The sequence below is a fragment of the Vombatus ursinus genome, unplaced genomic scaffold (genome assembly GCF_900497805.2).
Source record: "Vombatus ursinus unplaced genomic scaffold, bare-nosed wombat genome assembly UNPS02010320.1, whole genome shotgun sequence".
NCBI classification, from domain to species: Eukaryota; Metazoa; Chordata; class Mammalia; order Diprotodontia; family Vombatidae; genus Vombatus; species Vombatus ursinus.
This window is the reverse complement of record NW_020950098.1, coordinates 3,025,828-3,048,443: the sequence shown is the minus strand read 5'-3', so window position 1 is coordinate 3,048,443 and position 22,616 is coordinate 3,025,828. Positions and strand designations below refer to the sequence as shown.

Genomic DNA, 22,616 nt, shown 5'->3' with positions numbered 1-22,616 from the left:
CCCATTTTCTTAGATTATTCATATCATTGTTAGTACAAGTAATCAAGGGTTAACTTAATTTTAGTTGAATTCATGAATCTTTAAAAAAAAATTAAGTTGCATGACTTCTCTCTGGATGGCTGTGCATTTATACTTTGTATGCATGAAATGAAAAGCATTGCATAATTACTTTATTTACATATACATCTGAGTACAAGGTACACTTAAGTGGTTTGCCTAAAGAATCAAAATTAGCCATTGGAAGGGTGCTAAGGTTAGAACGTTATCTCTGGTAATTTAGGAAACATAATCAGGATCAAAGCCCACTAACCTGTGACTTTTTATTTTTGTATGATGATTGACATCTGCCATCAATCAGTCAAAAAGTATTTATTAAGCATTTGTTATGTGTTAGGCAATGTGCTAAGTGCTAGGGATACAAAGAAAGGCAAAAAACAGTTCCTTCAAAAAGCTTATATTCTAGTGGGAGAGGACACAAAATAATAAGGTATTTGCAAGACATACATAGAGAATAGATAGAAAGTTATCATGGAGGAGAAGGCTTTAGGAGCTGGGAGGACTGCAACGGTTTTTTTTCTTGTATTTTATAATTCCATCTTTTTGGACAATTTGACCTCATTCCTGGGGTTGGTTCACCATCAAAGAACTGTGGGCTTCTTAGCTTTGGTTACTTTTGCTCTGATTTAATGACTGGCACCCTCCTTCAGTTTTCTGATGACATCTAAGCCTAGTAAATAAAAGGACCTGTATTTTTTTCTCTACCTCTTCGCCCTCAGAGGTCTAAATTTCTTTTTACCACATAAGAAATGATCATGAAAAATAGCTAAATAGTGGGGGGATGCATCTGAAAGAATAAAAGCCTTTGTCTTTTTTTTTTTGTAATTCGTATTATACTTTTTTTTATATGTGCCTTATTCTTCCCTCTAGGGTTGGGGAACCTGCAGCCACAAGGCCACATGTGGCCCTTTGACTGAATAGGATCATGAGTGAGGACCTCGAGGGTCACATGAGGAATCTGAGGCATTAACAATGGGAAAAAAATGAGAAGTAACATAGGATTGAAGATAAGAATAAAACACATCAACTTTTAAACTTCTCAACTAAACATGGGAGCAGGACAAATATGGTTTTTTTTTTTTTTGGCTAGGCAATGGGGTTAAGTGACTTGTCCAGGGTCACACAACTAGTAAGTGTTATGTGTCTGAGGTCAGATTTGAACCCAGGTCCTCCTGAATCCAGGGCTGGTGATCTATCCACTGTGCCACTTTGCTGCCCCGGAACAGGACAAATATGAAGCAGGAGCCAGGACCTTGCCTGCTTTGTTTACTACTCATACTGCATAATTTAACAAAAGCTGCTCAAGAGCCAATTAAAAACCTCTTGGAAATGATCTGACCTATGCTTACCTCTATTCTATAAAGAGAGTACCTAGCATGTGCTTGGTGCATAGTAGGTGCTGCATAAAATATTAACATATGTCCTTAATGGAATGGCATCCTAGTCATTTCATTACTGCTTGCTAGTTGGACTAATTTTTACTTAAAAGGCACTGATTTTGATAAATAAAATCATTATGAAATAATAAGGAACTAACCATGCCTATGAAGAGGCACTGATGGCAGAAGTGAAGACTTAAAATTGCTTTAGAAAGAGAGGTCCCTAGGGCAATTAGGTGGCGCAGTGGATAGAGCACCAGCCCTGAAGTCAGGAGGACCTGAGGTCAAATCTGGCCTCAGACCAAACACTTGACACGTAGTAGCTGTGTGACCCCGGGCAAGTCACTTAACCCCAACTGCCTAAAAAAGAAAAAAAAAAAACAGATATCGCTCAGGAATGGAATGACTTACAGATGGGTGGGAGCTCATACTCCACTTCGAGGATGACCCTTTCCCCAACGTTCTTCAGCAGACTGATGATCTCATCATGGCGGAATTTGGTGAGGTTGATTCCATTCACGGCTTTGATGTAGTCTCCCACGTCTAACTGATCGCTTCTGCAAAATACAGATTTTGTGTTTGTCAGTAATTATTCTCTTCATTCAGAAGACTCACTTTACCCTCCCTCCCTCACCCAATCCAACATTCTTTTCATTAACAAACATATAAGCATTGATACCTGAGTTGGCTAAACCAAATCACCATATTAACCCCTTCATATGAAATGATGTATAGAGGAGTTCCCAGGCTAATAATAACAATAATGAGGAGCATTTATATAGTGCTCTAAGGCTTACAAAGTACCTATAGGAGCTCATTGGATCCTTACTACAGCTCTAGGAGGTAGCTGTTATAATTATCCCCATTTTCCAGATGAAGAAACTGAGGCTGAGATATTAAGTGACTTGCCCAAGGTCACAAAATTAACAAGAATCTGAGGCAGGATTTGAACTCAGGTTTTCCTGACTCCCAAGACTAACACTCTATACACTTTGCCACCACAAAAAGAGCTGCTATAAATATTTTTGCACATGTGGGTCCTTTTCCCATTTTTATGATCTCCTTGGGATACAGCCCTAGAAGTGGAATTGCTGGGTCAAAGGAAAAGTTAGAACTCTTGCTGGAACTCTCCTTCCTTTTTCTTTTTTTTTGGGGGGGGGTAAGGCAATTGGGGTTAAGTGACTTGCCCAGGGTCACACTGCTAGTGAGTGTTATGTGTCCGAGGCCAGATTTCAACTCAGGTCCTGACTCCAGGGCCAGTGTTCTATCCACAGCGCCACCTAGCTGCCCCTTCTTCCTTCTTTTAAACTACAACTGACATGACTTTCTGGACATTCAGGGACACTAGAACTCTCCCTAGATCAAAGGAAGGAACATGGAGCATAAAAATTCTTTTTTTAGGTTTTGGATTTTTGTCTTCTACCATTCCTAGGGATAGTTATTTTCAAGCCGTATGTCTGTTTTTTCTTTTCAATGCCTTTTTAAAAAATTCTTTTAAAATTTCTTTTTAAATATCCCATTTACATTTTTAAATGTCCTATTTAAATTGATATTACCCAAACTTACCCCCTCCCCGCCACAAAAGGAAAGCAATGTCACTCTCCACCTGCAGCCTATTTCTGGTGCAATGACTTATTTGGAAGCTTGCTGAACAAATTTGTCAAAATTAGAAGTTATGAGCAACTGGTGACTCTTGAAATAACTTTGAAAGATTTTGCTGGTCCTTCTGGCTTAGCCCAGGGCCACCTTGTGAGAGAGAGAGGAGTGGGAGACCTCCAAAGATATGCCCTGCTGTGTTTCTGCTCTGATGTGCTGCCTTGCAGATGGTGGTCGTCATTTATTTATCAGTGACCTTTTTGATGAGTTTTTCATTTCTGAAGCCAGCTTACCCACTATAACTTTTGGGGGGGGGGAAGGGTGATTCTAGCCATGGTTACCTGGCAGCAATTCCACCTTGCCGAAGGTTAGATACTCTTGGTTTTCCATCCTTGTCAATTCCACCCGACACTGTAAGCCCTAGGGTAGTACCTTCTTTCTTCATTAATTCCACAACCGTGGAACCTTTGAATTCCTCTGTTAAAAGAAAATTATTTATTTTTATTAAATGCAAATAGGACTATATATGCTTTGTGTGTGAGTGTATTTAGGGACTAGCTCTCCCCAACTTATCTTATCACCCTATCCACCCCACCATCAAATTATCTTACATTTTTATGGGGAAAAAGTATCTGTGGGCTCTTTCCATTACAATTCACAGTCTACATCATAAAAATCTGCATGAGAATAAATCTGAAGCAGATATTCCATTAAAAGTTATTAAAATGGGCACCAGTGGGGTAGTTCGCTCTGGGTTACCAATAAATAGTCTGGCTTGGCTTATGCACAAAAGACAATTTTTTCTCTTTGTTCTTTGTCACTCTCAAGTGATCTTTTTATAGAACACTATATCTTAACAACAACAAATAAATTGGGAAGGAAGAATTGAATTATAACACTGTAGATGAATGGGGTTCTTTAGAGGACAAAATCCCACAAAGGCCCAGTTTCAAGGTGCCTGGACTTACAAGGTTCTGAAGTAATATGAGGCATGCTGGGGTATAGGGAAGGTAATGTGATTGCCTCGAGGGGAAGGCGCCTCCTGCTTGAACCATGACATAAACAAGGCATGGCTTCAGCAGCTCTCAGTAGACAGTTCTCTACACGATTGCAGATCAATACGATTACCAACAGCCTATCCCACATCTTGGCTGCTGACATTTACTTTCATTTATTGAAGAATGCAGACAGAATTCCCTTTAAATCACAACAGTGACTCAAATCATGGATGACAGAATGTCTCATAACATGACATATGATATGGCCGGATTTGTGGTTGAATCCTTGGATAACTACCTTAGGTCTTCTGGTCACGGCTTTCATAGACTCATAGAATACTAGACTTTGAAGCTGGAGGAACCTTAATGAGGTCTGTATGACTATCAGTTAAATGAACTGAGGATGTTTAGCCTAGAGAAGAGAACACCTGGAGGGGGGAGAGGGAGAGAGACACAGTAGTTGTCTTCAAATATTTAAAAGAAGGAATCCTGGGAAAATGGTGGAATAAAATGTATCTTAGGGGGAAGCTTTTCCCTGGCCACACCAAATAATTTAAAATGCTCCTAAATCTAGAAAATTCCACACTGCTGGGAAGGAGAAAAGTGAAAGAACTTGTCGTGCATGTAATTCTAATTGAAAAAGACAATACCAATTCATCAACCTTTTTTCCCCTGGTGCTCCCACAGCATCCTTGGCCTCCCCCTCACTTCCACAGTCCTCATGCTGGCTCAGAGCGACCCTTTGTGGTAATTTTAGCCAACGTCTTTCAGAGCAAACCTTTTGGCAGTTTCCTAGATGGGCCCCTATTCCCAGAGTGGGTAGAGGTGTCATTGTTCCTAACATTCCTGCCTCCAGTTTTCACCATTTCCCACAGTCTGTGTGCTAGGCCAAAGATCCTTGTGGCAAAGGCAAGTTTAGACATCCTACTTCTGCAGGTACTCCCCAGGCCATGTCCTAGATAGAATCCTACTCTCAAGACCAGTTGAGGTCTATGAATCAGAACAACCCTGAGATTCAATAAGTCAATCAAGTCACATCATAGTATAAATTTTACTAAGTGCCTGCTATGTGCCATGCACAGGGGATACAAAGAAAGGCAAAGATAGCTCCTGCCTTCAAGAAACTTACCATTTAATCAAATCTAACATTGATCTAATTGCAACAATATGTAAGCACCTATGTACAAACAAGATACGTAGAGGATAAACTGGAGACAATCAAGAAAAGGAAGGCACTAGTAGTAAGGGGAATTGGGAAAGGCTTCCTGTAAGAGGTGGAATTTTAGCTGACACTAGAAAAAAGTCAGAAAGCAGAGACCAGAAAGGAGAAAAAGAAGGCATAGGGAACAGCCTATCGAAATGTAGAGCTGGAAGATGAAGCATCTTGTAGGAGTAACACAAGGAAGCCGGTGTCACTAAATCATCAAGGGCAGTAAGGTGTAAGAAGACTGCAAGGGTAGGTGGGGCCAGTTATAAAGAGCTTTAAATGTCAGACAGAAGATTTCCTATTTGATTCTGGAGGTTTAAGAGAGAGCCACTGGAGTTTGCTGGAGGAGGGCGACATGTTTGGACTTGTACTTTAGGAAGAATTCTTTAGTGGTTGAATCTCCACTGTCCGATCAGAATCTCCCTGTAACAGTGTTTTATGGGTTATCCTCATTATCTGGGGGAAATAGTTAAAACAAAGCCAAAAACAAAGCGTGGGCCAGGGGGAGAGTAGCAATGGCTATGGAAGGAAAAGAATTGGAGATAAGTATTTTTTTTTTCAGCAAGAACACCACAGAAATATCAAAATAGTGATTAAGGCAGACAAAAGCTGGCTAAGGAGGATGAATGAACAAAGATTCAAAGAAAGAAGGCACTTCAACATATATCACAATAAAATAAAATGATTCAAAATCCTCTAAGGTTGGTGAAAATATCACAACAAACTCTGCAATGTCCCTTGAAACAAAAGTTAAGTTCCCTCCCCATCCCCCACAACTACCACCACTAAGAATCTCCAGGATGGCTCAGAAGTGCAAAGCGTTGTTCAACAATATTAAAGAAATACGATAGAAATGAGCACTCCAACCAAAGACCAAAGAATTTAAAACAAAAAACAGAGATGCACTCCGTAACAGTAGATTCCCTGAAAGACTATAAGAAATCTGGTTCTCTTTGATTGGCCATTTTTTGCCTCATTTCTTACCTAGCCGGAATCACTGAATGGGTGTTGCCTCAGTCAAACTGAGACCTGAGAAAGACCTTCGCTTAAAAAGGCCAAGGTCTCCCACTGCATCTGGGGCAATCTCCAGTCATCCTGATCTATATCTTGCCACTAGACTCAGATGTCTCTGAAGGAGAGACTGAGGCTGGTGACTTTGCACAGCTCTCCCTCACTTAAATCCAATTCATTTGCAAGTCATGACATCACCTTCCTGATGTCATGGTCCTCTTTAAGAACGAAGGACAAACAACGCATATAGAATTGGAATGTGAAAATGAAACATTAAAGGAAATAATGGAACAAGATTAACATAAGGATTATAATTTTTTCCAGAAAAAAATTACAAAAAAGAAAATCTTAATACAGTACTTGAGGAAATCATGTAGAAAAAAATGTCCATAAATACTGGGAGCACATGGAAAAATTCAACAGAATCTACAGAACATTGATAATCAATAAGTATTAACTATCTATCAGAACTGTGCTAGGCAATAGAGATATGATTACAAAGAACAGCTTACATTCTAATAGGGGACATATAACAAGTACATATAAAATGAATAAATATAACTATATACAAAGTAATTAATTATAAGGTAATTTAGGAGGAGAGGCACTATAAGAAGGGAGATCAGGAAGGTTTCACATAGAAGATAATGTCTGAGCTGTATATAAAGAGAAGAGAGGAACTATGTGAAACAGAAGTAGGAAGATGTGTATTTCATGCATGGGGGGCAGCTACTGCATGCTGACCAGGGATGGAGTGACATGTTTGAGGGACATAGTGAAGGCCAATTTGGCCAGTTTATAATGTGTGGGATAGGGGGTATTGTCCATCGCCACTGGAAAGAGAAAGTTGGGGTCAGGATGTGCAGGTCATTAAGGACTAAATAAAGAAGTTTGTATTTTATCCTAGCGGCAATAGGGACTTTGTAGAGTTGGCAAGTAGGGGAATCACATAATTATATCTATTCATCAGGAAAATTCCTTTTCCAGCAGTATACAGGATGCACTACAGTAGTGAGCTACTTCAGGCTGGGAGACCAAATAATATTGCTGCAACAATAGATTATACAGATTGCTGCAACAATCTGGGTAAGAAGTAATAAGGGCCTGAACTAAGGTTGTAGCTCCTAGAGTAGAGAAAAGGGGTTGGATACAAGAAATGTCACGAAGGGAGATATGACAAGGTTTGTAAATGAATGGATAAATGTTGTAAGGATGAATGAGCAGACCTGGATAAAGCCAAGATTACAAACCTGGGAGACATAAAGCTGGTGATGTCTTCATCAGAAATGGGAAGTATGGAAGAGGGGAGGAAAAATAATGAGTCCAGTTTTGGATATACTGGGTTTAAGATGTCTTCTGGATATTGAACTTGAAAATGTCCAAAAGAAAACTGATGATCCAGGAATGAAGCACAGGGAAGAGACTGGGATGGCTGGATATACAAATCTGGGAGCCATTTGCATGGCAATGATAGCTAATGGGATCTGATGAAGTTACTAAAAGTATAGAGGGAGAAAAAAGGACCTAGGACAGAAGCTTAGGGAATACCCACAGTTAGGGGGTATGATGTGGATGATGAGCCAGCAAAGGGAACTGAGGCACAGTCAGAAAAGTAGGAGATGGACCAGGTAATAGTAGTGTCATAAAAATCCAGAAAGAAGAAAAATAGTCAAGAGAAGAGTGGTCAGAAGTGCCAAAAGCAGCAGAGAGGTTGAGAAGGACAAGGACTGGTAAAGATCATTACATTTGGCAATTAAGAAATGAGTGGTAACTTTAGAAACAGTAGTTTCTACAGTAGTCAGGAGCCAGATAGCAATGGGTTAAAGAAGAGAAGGGGGGGGGAATGGGGTGAGGAAGAGAAGAGAAAATGAAGGCAACTAGTATAGACAACTAGTGTACAGAAATTTATTGAGGAGTTGGCCAAGAAAGGGAGAAGAGACAGGATGATAACTGAAAGTTTTTTAAGGTTGGGGGTGGGGGGATTTGGGTGTATTTGAAAGCAGTAGTGAAGGAACAAGTTTATTGGGAGAGCTTGAAGATTTGTGGGGGGAGGGTTTGACTAAGGATGCAGTTTACTGGAGAATATGGGAGGAGGAGGGATTAGATCAAACGCATACCTTGGCAAGGAGAAGGACCACCTTCTTGTCAGAGACTGGATGACAGAAACCCCAAGTTTACTTCACCAAGAAATATAGTCAAATGTGTCAACTCACAACATCACTGAACAAATTTCACAGATGTGTTTGCATATATACGTATGCATATACACATATGTGTATGTGTATACACATGCACACATGCACACCTTCAAATTCTAAGGAGAACCAATCAAAATAGCAAAAAATTATTCTGTTGCCACCACCAATCAAAAGAAAAACTAGAAAATACTAGAAAGATCAAAGGAGATTAGTTAGTACCCCTAAAATAATAATTAGGCCTTGCAAAGCATGCCTAACCATCAAAGAAAATAATTATGTGTTGAGTAAAAAGGATGAATCCAAATCATTCTTTCAAACAAACGTAGCTTTATATTGAACAAGCAAACTGACCAAACAGCAGGAAATATTTTGAGATAGCAATGAAAGAGTGTTACATGAAATGTATGTTTTCACGTGACTAGAACTAGACAAGGGAATGAACGTAGGATGGGAGAGTCCTTTTACTGGTTGGTTGTTTTTGCTTTTAAATAAATCACTGAACACCGACAGCAAGAAGACAGAGAGAATATCAATAGTATAAATAACCTAAGAAGTAAAAGGTATAATGCAGGTAGACTCCAGGAGTATGAATACTTTAGTAGATGGCGACCACATCTGGGGACTCATTGCTTAAAGAAAGTAGAATAGGGTAGCTTAACCCCTGGAAGAGTAGGTTTTATTCCTTTCATATACCCAACCCGATGACAAAAAGAGGCAACAGGTAGTTTTAGAATCAGAGCACTAGAGTTCAAATCTCAATTATATGTGTAACAATAGCCAACTTCACTGCTTTGCTCTTGGTTTCTTTATTGTTAAATGAGGTGGTTTTTCTAGATGAAAGGTTCTTAATCTTTTTTGTGTCATGGAATACCATATGGATCCTTTGTCGGAATGATATTTTTGGATAATGGAAGACAGTGCTAAATTTCAGTTAGAGGTTAGTGAAAATTTTTTAAAATGTTATTTTTTTCCCATCCATATTCGTGGATCTCCTGAAATCTACCCATTCCTGGGAGTCGGTAGACCCTAGTTTAAGAACCCTGGAACTAGGTGACCCCTCAGGTCTTTTTTACCTCTAAATTAGTGATTGAGATAAGATTTTAGTCACTCTATTTTCAAATATGATCAATGTCATTCACTCATACCTAAAACCAGAAGTTAACCCTGAAAGAATAGAGAAGCGTGTTACTCTTAGGGTGATAGGAAGAACTTGGCTCCGAGACTATTTGTGTATGTATGTAAAGACTGGAAGATTTGGGTTCTAGTTATGACTCTCTTGTTAACTAGCTACTTTAATAAAATGTATTTAGCCTTGTAAGAGCTCCCATTTCTTCATGTTGTAAGTTCAGATTACATAATGTTCATTGGTCTCTAATTAAAACAAAAACAAAAAACCAAAAACCAAACCTGAGTCAGAGTATATTGAATTTCATATAATATGGTCAAACTGTTTCTAAGTGGAGAGTTGATTCCTGATGGAGGCTTTACCCAAAAGAAACAAATCATTCCTCAAAAGTAACAAAAGGTTACATGGGATTAAAGGATATGAATCTTGTTCACACTCACCTTTTGGGAAAACCTTTATTGCATAAAATAAAAGTCATATGTATCAAAGGCTGGGCTTCTATGTAGGTGGAATAAGTGATCGCCTATAACATTATCTCATGAGCCAAGATTCAACAGGGGTATGCAAGGCAAATATTTAACAACCAGCTCTCCAAAAAAGAAAAAAAAAGGAAGCAGGACATACTTTTAAATTAAATCTCCCTTATCAACATTTTTTCCCATCATTTAATTAAGTCTAGATATTCAAACAAAAAAAAATCAAATCCTGATTTGTCGTTTGCCAGCTTTCGAAATAGAAATGTCCCTATGGAAAATGCAACAATCAGAAGTCGATTTGAGCTGTCTCTAACATACCACTGGCCATAAAAATCTATTACTCTCCAGAACGCTTCCTTTCCTCCCTCTCTTCCCTCCTACTCCAAGCTCTGAAATTCCACAGATAGATTTAGCTTGTTTGATCCCTATTAAAATGCAAATACCCTTTGGAGATATTACATTGAACTTCTTTGGAGTGATTTATAACTTAATGTGAATGAATATTGGAGTATTTCATCACAGCAATGTTTGCTTATAGGAAGAGAGTGGGCATATAGGCAATACATTAAGAGGGAGGCCAGGTATACAATAATGGCCCTGCCTATACTGATTAACCAGCCTATCACCACCGAGAGTGACTCTTCAAAAGTCCACAAAAGATGGAACCTTCTAGGCAAAGAGGAAAAAAAAATCAGGATTTGAAATACTGCAAAGTTTTATGAAAATGCACTGAATAACAGGAATGTTAACTGCTAATAAGACTCTCAAATCCAAAAGGATTTACTAATTCATTTATAGATATTTCCAAAGCAGGGGGAGGAGGAGGAAATCTATGACTCAGGAGTTTCCTTTCTGCTAACCTGTGCTCTTAAGTTGACTAATGAATCTTTTTATGGGCACCTTGGGGCTTAATGTATGCATAATGGACAAATGGCAAAGAGAAATGAAGATGGATGCATTCATTTGCATGAGCTAACTTATTACATAGCTGGGCTTACTGAACAAAGACTATGGTACAGCGCTGACACCCTAGGAAGTCGGAAAGTACTGACAATTTCTCCCGTGATTTAAATTGCAAATGTCTCCCACCAAATTAAGCAGGACCTTGCAGAAGAGACTGCAGTACATGCACATTAATAACAAACACTGAACATTAAATGGACACCAAATAGGGAATGGGGAGCTTCCGCATTTCAGGCTTTTCTTCATCAACCCTATTTAATTACTGCAGGACAGAAATATCAGGTTTGCAATAGATCAATAGTAATAATATCTGATATTTATCTAAGGCTTTAAGGTTGGCATTGCACTTTACCTACCCTATCTCATTTGATCCTTACAATAACTCAGTGAAAAGGTATTTTCCTCTTTCATATTATGAAGCAGTAATAATCAAAACTATTTGGCATTGGTTAAAAGAAAGGAAATCACATCAGTAGAATGACCAGGAAGAATTAGAAATAACTGAGCTCAGTAATGCAGTGTTCCATAAACCTGAGAAGATACAACTCCTGGAGGACTAACCCCTTATTTGATAAGAACTCCTGGGAAAATTAGAAAGGAGATTGGTAAAAAAATTGCATTTAGGACAACATCTTACACCATATACAATAAACCCCAAATGTATTTAACTATAATATAAAAGGTCAAACCATTAAGAAAAAATAGATGTGAATATTATCAGAGATAAGTCATTGCTAAAGCTAGGAGACTTCCTCAATAAACAAGGATAGAAGTGATCACAAAAGAGAACATAAAATCATTTTGATTATCTGAAATTGAAACACTTTTGGACAAACAAAATCAATGCAACTAGAATAAAAAGTGAAATTGGGGCAGCTTGGTATTCACAGTAGACAGAGTGCTAGACTTGGTTGGAGTCAGAAAGACCCAAGCTCAAATTCAGCCTCATTCACTTATTAGATATATGGCCCTGGGCAAGTCACTTAACCTGTGTTTGCCTCAGTTTCCTCATATGTAAAATGAGGATAACAATAACACCCACATCGAGAGTTGTTGTAAGAATTAAATCAGATAATAATAATTGTAAAACGTATAGTATAGTGGCTGGCACATAGTAAGCACTATATAAATGTTAGCTATTGTTGTTGTTATTGACCAGGAAAACACCTTTGCATTAAATATCTTTAGTAAGACTATGACATCTAAGATGTGTACAAGACTAAGACAAATATAGAAGACCAAGAACCATTCTCCAATCAAAGGATATGAACAATCAATTTTCAAAAGAATTTCAAAGTAATCACAACCACATGGAAGGCTATTCTAAATTACAAATAGTAAGAGAAGTGCCAATTAACTCAACTGTAAGATTTCCCTTTACATGCAGCAAACTGGCCAAAAATGGCCAAAAATGAGAACACTCAATTTTGAAGATATTAATTTATTATTAGAACTATGAATCTGTCCAATCATTATGGAAAGCAACATAGAACCATGATGAAAAAATAAAATCACTAAAATGTCCATGCCTTTTTTTGCCCAGTGGTACTGCTACTAGGCATGGACCATATGGAGGTCAAAGAGAAAAAGAAAAATCTCATGTACACCACAAGATTCATAGCAGCACTTTTTGTGGGAGTAAAGAAGTGGAAACCAATTAGACACTCAAATTGTGGAATGGATAAACACACAACAGCACGTGAAAATAATGTTATAAGAAATGACAGAAATGAAGAACACAGAAGTATGGGAAAGTTTATATGAATGAATGCAGAGTGAAGCAAATAGAACCAGGACAATAAAAATGCAGCAATGAAAACAGAAAGAAATGACAACAATAACAACAAAAATTGAACACTCTATAATTATAATGACTAAGCTTGTTCCTGGAGAAGAGATGAGAAAATACATTTCTTCTTTCCAAAGGTGGGTGATAATGAATGTGAAAACACTGCATATGCTATCAGACTTGACTGATACGTCGATTAGTTCTACTGAACTGCCTTATTTTCTTTTTTCTTTTTTTCTTCTTTATTACAAGCAACTGACTGAGTAGAGGAGAAGCATTCAGAAATAAAGGTGATGTAAAAACTGAAGATATCAATAAAAAACAAAACAAACACACCCACTCCCAATGACTCTATGAAGAATTTTGGCTAATGCCGTGCCTTCTTTAGAGATGAGGAACGATGGCTCATAAAGGTTAAATGACTTGTCCAGAATTATGTGATTGTTGAATATTAGAGGTGGGGTTTAAAAGGAAACCAATCTGACCGCTAGTCCGAAGGTCATTTTTCCATGTTAACCTCTCTTCCTTAGTAGTCTTATTAGTAAACCAAAATGAAGATGTTCATCTAGAGATATTTATAACAATACAATAGGTTGTCACTTCTTAGTCATTAAATCCTCATAATTCTTTAAAAACTGAGTTTTAAAATAACATATATTTGAACAAGTGAGAACTTAGCCAAAACGTTTGACAAAAAAAATTCCCAAACAATTACTTATTAAACATTTACCATGCACTAGGCACTTTACAAATATTATCTCATTAATCCTCATAACAATCAGAGAAATGATGTTTTATTATCACCCCCAATTTAGAGTTGAGGAAACTAAGTGTTTGAGTCTGAATTTGAACTCAGGTCTTCCTAACTCTAGGCCTATTCACTCTGTCCATTGTACCCCATACATAGCTGCTTCTCAGGTATCAGGGCTTTCAAACACAGTTGAGCATTTCATTTTCAAAGGCAGGCTATTTCTTTTAATGCGGTATGTCTCATATTTAATGATGCTTTACAGTATTTGCTATTCTATTTTCTAATGATATGATAACCTTATAATTAGTGAAATTATTTTTCTGGAAAGCTACTTTAAGCTAAATCAAAACCATAATTGTTACCAATATAAAATGTTACAAAGAAAAGTTTTCTACTATATAAACATGCTTCTATCTACACAAACACATGCACAATATATATGTATACACACAGATATATACACTATAAATACATATGTATACATAAATGTGTCTGTGTGTACACACACACACACACACATACACGCACACAGAATTTACCCCTTTCTTACATAATCATTTTATTTACTGAAAGGGTCAGGGAAAAAAATGATATGAGTGGAAGGAACAAAAATTTAGCTTGAAGAGAAGCACAGACAGTGCAGAAAACCTACAAGAAAAATAATAGCCCTCAGACAGAAGTACTAGAAAAGCCTGAGCTCAGAGGCAAAAGTACTGAATGATGTTAAAGATGGCTATAATGTATTATTTCCCAGCAGTTAATTTTAATATGGCTAGTCCAGTGACTTAGGAGTTTACTTCTGGGAAATGCTGAATCAAAGAACTATTTTGGGACTATGAGACAACTGTATAATCTAATTATAGTTGTACAATGAATATTTGTGTCAATGTGATAGAAATATAGATTTGGTGTTTCTCTGTCTAACTGAGAGATACATAAAGAGGCCCTGATTTGAGGGATTAGAAGTTAGATCAGAACCTATGGTCTTTTTTCTAAAGCCAGTTTGAGAAGAAACAGAGAAGCTAACAAGAGAAACTATTTACAAAAGACAGAACACAGAAGCTGGTAGTACTGAAAAGCCGGGAGAAGAGAAACTGAGAAATGACAAACAACAACAGAGTTAAGAATTTAACAGGAACTAAACACACTGATACCAGCTGGCTAAAGACAGGTTCTTACCGTAGTTGATACTGGGAGCTGATATGACTGCAGGAAGAGCTTTGATGCTGGGAGCTGATATGATTGAAAGCATCCTATGCTATGTGATGAGTTAGCTAGGCAAAGGCTACCTTATTCTATCGTGCCATTTACAACCTGAAAGAGGGAAAACCCTTTAAAGCCTCACCTACGTTGCTCTTTAATGTCTTCTATAGTTCAGAAGGACAAACTCCTCAAAGCCTACAGAGATATGAACTGAATAGCTTTATAGATTCCAGGATTAAAGGGAACTAACTTTTCCTGAAGTAGCATGTGCTCGCTTAATACCAAATCAAAGGAACAGAATTGGGAATCTCTGGAGACCTAAAATCTTTTCTTTTCCAGCCAAAGACAAGGTTTATTAAAGATCTGCCATATTGGCCAGACTCTTAAGGAATCTAAGTATCTGCATCACTAATGCAAGAGGGCCAGATTTTAAGAATCTGAGCACCTTAATGGAGACAAGATGGATCTCTTATAAGGAAAGGGGATGTAGGGAGGGATCCAGGAGTGGCCAAATAGTTTGGGGTGACTGGAGGAGGGGTCTGGGAGAAGGAAGTCTAGGGAGGATCTTGATGGGATTGACTGGGAGGTAGAAAGTGGTCTAGATAGGATCAAGAGTGGGAAGTGGCTGGGGGAAACCTAAGATCTTACCACTGCTTAAAGAGCCCCAAGATTATTAGAGAAGTAGCTTCATTCAGCAGGAGAGTGATGAGGCTCTGAATAGGAGTAGGTGACATGTGGTACAATTCTTCCCCAGACAGACCACAAATACTCAGGTCTGCAGTCTGACTCATGAGTTGCCCCAGGTACATGAGTTTCCTTACCCAAGTTTCTCACTGGTAGGTTTCTATAAGTTTGTGCCCAATACACCGACACACACCCCCACCCTCCCCCAGTGTACACCATGTAACTCAGATTTATGGATGGACTGTTTCTAGATATAATGATGGTTATTTGAGAATTCCTTATTTTGCCTTCTCCTGAGCAAATGCTTTTTTGATTATTCTTGCTTTTGTCTTTTTAATTAGTAAATGTTTCATGATTAGGAGATAATGATGCTACTGCAACTTATTTATGTAAATTGAGGAGCAAACTAGTGAAGGCTCTAAAGCTACAGCTGTAAGTAGTAGATATTAATTTTCATCCCACCAGAGATACCCTTAAGTTCTTGTGGGTATGCACACAAATACTTGTTGTCAACAACATATAACTTTCATTGTAGTCTATATTAAATGACAGTAGACTATGACAGAAGCACTACATAAGCAAACAATCAGCAAACAGGAAAAGACTAGAGTGACTGGAAGGGCAGCTAGGTAGCTCAGTGGATAGAATACCAGCCCTGGAGTCAGGAGGACCCGAGTTCAAATCCAGCCTCAGACATTTACTAGTTGTGTGACCCTGGGCAAGTCACTTAACCCCATGTGCTTCAGTTTCCTCATTTGTAAAATAAGTTGGAGAAGGAAATGGCAAACCACTCCAGTGTCTCTGCCAAGAAAATCTCAAAAGGGTCACAAAGAGTTGGACGCAACTTAAAAACAACTCAATAACAAAAAATGGAGAAAATAATGAATATAATACCTACCTCAAACGTTTTGTTAAGAGGTTCATGATATAATGTATGTGCAGACTTTAAAGAGCTATATAAGCCTCAGTTACAATGATGATGACAGCGATGTCACTATAAGTTAGGTGTGTGTTTTTGCTTGTATGTTCCAAGTGCCAAACTGTGTGTTATAATTTCCATGCAACATTTTTAGGTCAATGTTCATATGAACAGGAAATATCCCATTCCTATGTTGGTTAAAAGAATCCTTACTAAAATGCATATCTACAGGAGTTATTCAACATTTATTCCACTGAAAAGGCCACATAGTTCTTCTGAAAACAATTCTGGGTTGAAAAACATGAGGCAGCACACCCTTCTCCACATCTAGAAAAAATATCTTTGCTCTCTGTTCAGCTCCATAACGTATGCTCACATTGAAATACATTTTTCTCTCCTATCTCAAATCTCAATACATGTTTCCAGGGGAAATATCACTACCTGTCTTTTTGGTCGCATGTTTTTTTCTTTTGGTCTTAGCAGTTTCAGTATGTGGTATGAATTGAATGTTCACTCACTTTTTATCAGTCCCAAGATTTATGATCTTTGTGAGCACAAAAGAGAAGACATTTTTCCTTGGTAAATATAATTTGCTACAGCTTCTTTTAAAATGCCATTGAAGAGCATCACTCAAAGCCCTGGAGAACACTTCAGTAATTTCCTCCTTCATCCAAGTGAAAAAAGGATATCTCTGTCAACTGAAGAAAAGTATTAACAATTAACACCTCAGAACGCTTTGGGGAAATTACCTAAATTAAAAGAATAACACTAATGTTTCATACTTACTGAATTTCTTAGATTGAATTATCGACACTGGTATAAGTAACATATTCTTTTCCTTTTTCCTTCTGACCTATCCTTTCACTTTCTAGAGACAGACTGAAGATGAGAGAAAATGTCGGAATGATTGATGGCCCAAGATCCAGAAGATCCAGGAGAAGATCCAGGCTATGAGAGAAGGTGGCTTTGGAAAGGCAAAGGGCCGTCTCTTCCTCTGAGCCAGGAAGAAAGGAGAAGAGAATGGATGAAGATAGAAAGATGTGTTCTCAGGTGGGATACAAGGAAGATTAAGGAGTTTATGAAATACAGTCTTAATTTTTCTCAGTAAAAAAGCAGATGAGGACATGGGTGGAGGTTGGTTTTGAAACTATATAGAGAGAATATTTGTAATAATCCTAAAGAGATTGAAACAAATTTCAAAAATAGTCATGCACCAATTCTCAGTCTAATTCAGAACAGATCACACGAATTTATATGGTACTCAGTAAGCACAGTGGTATCTTCTCTCAATAGCGTTCAGCAGCTTAAAAGGGGAATGGGAGAAGAGAAATAGCTTGTGTCAATCCAGGGTTGAAAACCAGAAGGATGCGAATAGCAGAAAAGACCAAAAAATAAAAAAATAAAAAAAAGATGAAAAAGACAAGAGAAGGAGGCATGTATGGTCCAATCCCTCGTTTATACGTTTACTTTAACTCAACATAAATAAGTTGATAAACCATTAAATAAATATGTATTTAACAATGAATAAGTTATATAAATATTATTTATAAATAAAAATAAATAAATAATAAATACATTTTAGCTTAACTCATAACCCTATAAGGGCAGTTACAATGTAAAATATAATCAGAAAACATATTTATGCAGACAATTGAAAGTAAGGCTTCAGTTCATTTTATAAATATTTACTGCTTATCTACCACTATAGTCAGTATTCTTGTTTGCCCTATGCTAAATTTGTATAAAATGATTAATGTGGGTAAAATATGGGTAAAATGTGTAATATATATATATATATGTCAATCTGTGTAAAATGTGTAAAATATGTGTCAATCTGTGTAACATGCATATTACAAATATGTTCCTTGGCCTCAATAGATTTATAATTTTATTAAATTTAACACATATGGAACAATGAGAAAACAAATAAGACAGAACAGGTTAAGGCTCTGAAATGTGTGATAGACAGGGCTCTAGGAGGAAGCACAGAAGAAATCGAGGTGGGAAGAGGTAGCTGAAAGGTTTTGTGGAACAGAGAAGGCTTGGGTTGGGCCTTAAAGAATGGACAGGATTTGACTAGGTAGAGAGAAGTGAGTAAGATATGAGAGTTGGAGGGATAATTTCTATTCATCTAATTAGAAAAAAAAAGTAATGTTTTCATTTAATTAGAAAAAAATATGCGAACTCATTTATAGCATAGTAGACAAAACTAGACAAATGAGCTATACAATGGCCACAATAATATAAGGAAAATCATACTGAAAGAAATGAGAACTCTTTAATGCAAGGAGCACAGAGTGAGCCATGCCCTGCTCTTTTCTACAGAAAGATGGTTAAAGAGGCTATGAACTGAGGCAGATGTTGGCAGGTGGGCAGTATGTTACCTCGTTTTGATTAGAAGTTTTTTGTTTTCAGCCATTTCAGTTACAAATAATGTTTTAAGAAATCCATTTGTAAAGTTATTTGATTTTCCAAAGATGGTATCTATCATTTTATTTATCAAAATCTTTTTATTCTAGTCTTTTTTAAGCAATGTGTTCATTTTCAGTTATGGGAAATATCATTAATACATACCTTAAAGGTTTCCTTTGTTATCCTTGTAAAATAAATTGGCGACCCCGAAATCTGTCTATGAATGGAATGCAGTCATTCTAGTACTGTAGAGTAATGTACATACTGTACATTACCATAACAATGTCCCTCATTTGCCCCATCAGCGAGTCTTAGCCCAGATGATGATTTAAGGTCCACACATCCCCTAAATCACCAATTACTAATCTGCCTCAATTAAGTGCATCATTCTATTGTACCTGAACTCTTCTGAACTTTATCATCTTCTCCAGAATTTCATCATCCTGCGAGACAACATCAGCTTTGAAATTCATACCTCCTCAGTACCCCGCATCCCCTCAGGCCCTCACCTCCCTCTGACTGGAGAGGTTAGATGCTGGACAGTGGAGACTTCCCTTCTGGATCTTCCACTTAAGAAGGCTACCCAGGGCAGCCATGTCTTCATTTCCCACACGGCTGCTTTCCTCTGGACTATTATCACACTCCAACATCACATACCCTTCCCACCCTCTCTCCTTCAGTCTTGTTTTATGTGTTGTCCTAGCTCCCTGAGGGCAGAGGCTACTTTTTGCCTTTCTTTGTGTCCTGAATACTTAGCACAGTGCCTGACACATAGCAGACGCTAAATAAACGTTTTTTGACTTCCATCCTTAGAACAGACCTTACCTACTCAGACACCTCAGAAACTACATAGCCGTTGTCAAGCTCTGGCACACTACTGCCCAGTCTCAACTGATTCATTGATGTTCAGTTGTTTTCAATTGTGTCATGTTGGAGAAGGATCAGATTTGTTCTGCTTATCCCCCAAGTGAAGAGCTAGAATCAGTGGGTGCAATTTACAGAAAGGGGAGGGGGAGAAGGGAATAAGTATTCCTATAGCAATTAGGACACTCCAGATGCTAAGTGTTTACCAATAATATCTCATTGGATTCTCACAACACAGCGACGTAGATGCTACTATCTCCATGCTACCATTATCCCCATTTTAAAGTTGAGGAAACTGAGGCAAAAAAAGGTTAAGTGACTTTCCCAGGGTCCCACTGCTAATAAGTGTCTCAGGGCAGATTTGAACTCTCATTTACCTGACTCTAGGCCCCGCACTTATCCACTGCACCTTAAGTTGAGGAGCCAGATATAAAGAAAACCTTCCTAACCATCAGACCTGTAAAAAGTGGAATGGGCTGCTTTGGGTGTAGTGAGTTCCCTGTAATTGAAGATCTTTAAGTATAGGCTAGACGGCTATTTGCCAGGATTGTTGTAGATGGGATTCATGTTTCAGACACAGGCTGAACTAAATGATCTATGAAGGCCTTTCTTTCTCTAAAATTCTACGGTTCCCTAAATATAGAAGTGAACCACACAAAGTCTGTCCATCTCACCCCATACTGAGGGTAAATGGCACAGTAGGGACTGTGTCTTATCTAAATATCATATAAGCACAATAGTTTTGCCCAGTGGTTTATTAATTAATATGTGTTTGCCGAACTTAACTGGGTGGATTCCATGGAACAAAAAGTAGTGAGAAGTAGGCTCTCTTTGCTTTTGCTCATGTTTTTAAATAATTCGGTGGGTACTGGGAGAATGTCTCCTTATGTTATAATCTGTCTATATACATTTACTGATCACACATAAGGCACATAGAGTTCTTTAATTCATTCAACAAATATGTATTATTGATCAAGAGGCAGTAAGTTAGGCCTAGAATTAAAGAGGAGAAGAGAAGGCAGGGCTGCCTTTGGGAAACTGTCAAGTTCCTTTGATGAGTCCAAACTTGGTTCTTTCTGAACCAAAGTCTAGCTTTGTAATTCCAATAATCTACTGGTTTAAGTTATAGAACTCTACAGGCTGCAAAGAATTGAAAATGACTATCACTCAGATGAAAACGAAGCGGCAAGTGGTGGGTTTGAGTAGGCACATTACAAGTAAAACATCTTTAAGGAGAAATGAAGTAAAAGATCTCATCAAAGAAATGTATGAGTGAAAAATACTGCTTGGTCTGTAATGAGAATGAAGCTAGCCCATGAAGAGCCCACATATTCCATGGGTAGCCTCAATGCAGGAGAAACTGAAGGAGTCTTCTGATGCATTGGGTGGATCTCTTGTCATAAATCTATTAGAATGAATATGTGGGTATGTATATATACATATGTATATATACATTTGCATATGTATACATATACATTTAGATGTATATACACACATGTATATGTACATACATCCAGGTAAAACACACCATATACCTACAGGCATACACTCATGCACATATGTGTATATACATATATGTACACGTGTGTATACACACAATCTTATCCGTATATGTATGTGTGTATAATGTATACATATATGCATATGTGTATATATATTTGTATATGTATATACACATCTATGTATAGATAGACATTGAGGGCAACTAGGTGGCTTAGTACCCAGAGAGCCAAGCCTAAAGTCAGGAAGACTCATCTTCCTGGGTTCAAATTCAACCTCAGATACTTACTAGCTATATGACCCTAGGCAAGTCACTTATGTATATATACATGTGTATGTACATATACACACACACACACATTTACATACACACACATAAACATATTTAGATGTATACAAACACACCTATATGTACATACATAAATAAAACGCTATATATACACCCATATGCATATGCACATGTGTATATACATATACATACACACGCATGGGTACATATAAGTATATTCATATATGTATATGTGTATAACATACACATATATACATGTGTGTATACATAAATGTGTATATGTAAATACACATCTATGTATACATAGATATTGAGGGCAGCTAGGTGGCTTATAAGGTACATAGAGTGCCAAGCCTAAAGTCAGGAAGACTCATCTTTCTGAGTTCAAATTCAACCTCAGACACTTACTAGCTATATGACCCTGGGCAAGTCACTTAAAACCCTGTTTGCCTCAGTTTCCTCAGCTGTAAAATGAGCTGGAGGAGAAAAACCACTCCAGTGTCTTTGCCAAGAAAATCCCAAATGGGGTCATGGAGAGTTAGACATGACTGAAAACAACCAAACAACAATAACAAAGATAGATGTAGATAGATAGCCATGATGTTTCGCCTGGTAAAATGAAAGCTCATTGATGGCATGGAATGTTTCTTTTCAGTCTCTGCATCCCCAGTCCCTAAACCAGGGGGTGGGGAACCTGTAGCCTTGAGGCCATATGTGGCCCTCTAGATCCTCAAGTACGGCCCTCTGACTGAATCCAAACTTCACAGAACTGTCCTCGAGGCCATAGGTTCCCCACCCCTACAAACCATTTTCTGGCAGATGTGGTACTTAATAAACAGTACAAAAGGAAAAGACAAGCCCAAATATGCTAAGTACATGGCAGAGGGAGAAGAGTGGCCAGAGGGAGTAGCCACTTTGGTCTGGTGGAGTAGGGGGTGGCCAAGGAAAGCTTCAAGGAAGAAACATCATTTGAGCAGGGCTTTGAAGGAAGGGAAGGATTTCAATAGGCAGCTATGTTGAGGGTGGGTCGCTTCGAGTTCTATTATTCTGACAACATAACACAGCATAGTAAATATGAAAAAATAATCGTGGTTCACCAAATGGTTTCATTGAAATTGCAGGCAGGAAGAATGATTTCTTAAAAATCACATTTTTCCTCCTTAACAATTACTGCACCCCGCATCTGCCACTTTA

The 22,616-nt window shown here is 37.8% G+C and overlaps 1 protein-coding gene across 4 annotated transcripts in view; it reads right to left on the bottom strand.

Annotated features, from left to right (window-relative positions):
• Positions 1-22,616, bottom strand: part of GRIP1 (glutamate receptor interacting protein 1) — a 790,436-nt gene that overhangs the window by 198,207 nt on the left and 569,613 nt on the right. For all 4 annotated transcript variants that reach the window (XM_027854162.1, XM_027854159.1, XM_027854160.1 and 1 more), the window contains exons 3-4: positions 3,374-3,509; positions 1,848-1,993 (exon numbers count right to left, since the gene is read on the bottom strand). In XM_027854162.1, coding sequence (XP_027709963.1) covers positions 1,848-1,993; positions 3,374-3,509 — 282 coding nt within the window. The remainder of the gene's footprint in view (positions 1-1,847; positions 1,994-3,373; positions 3,510-22,616) is intronic.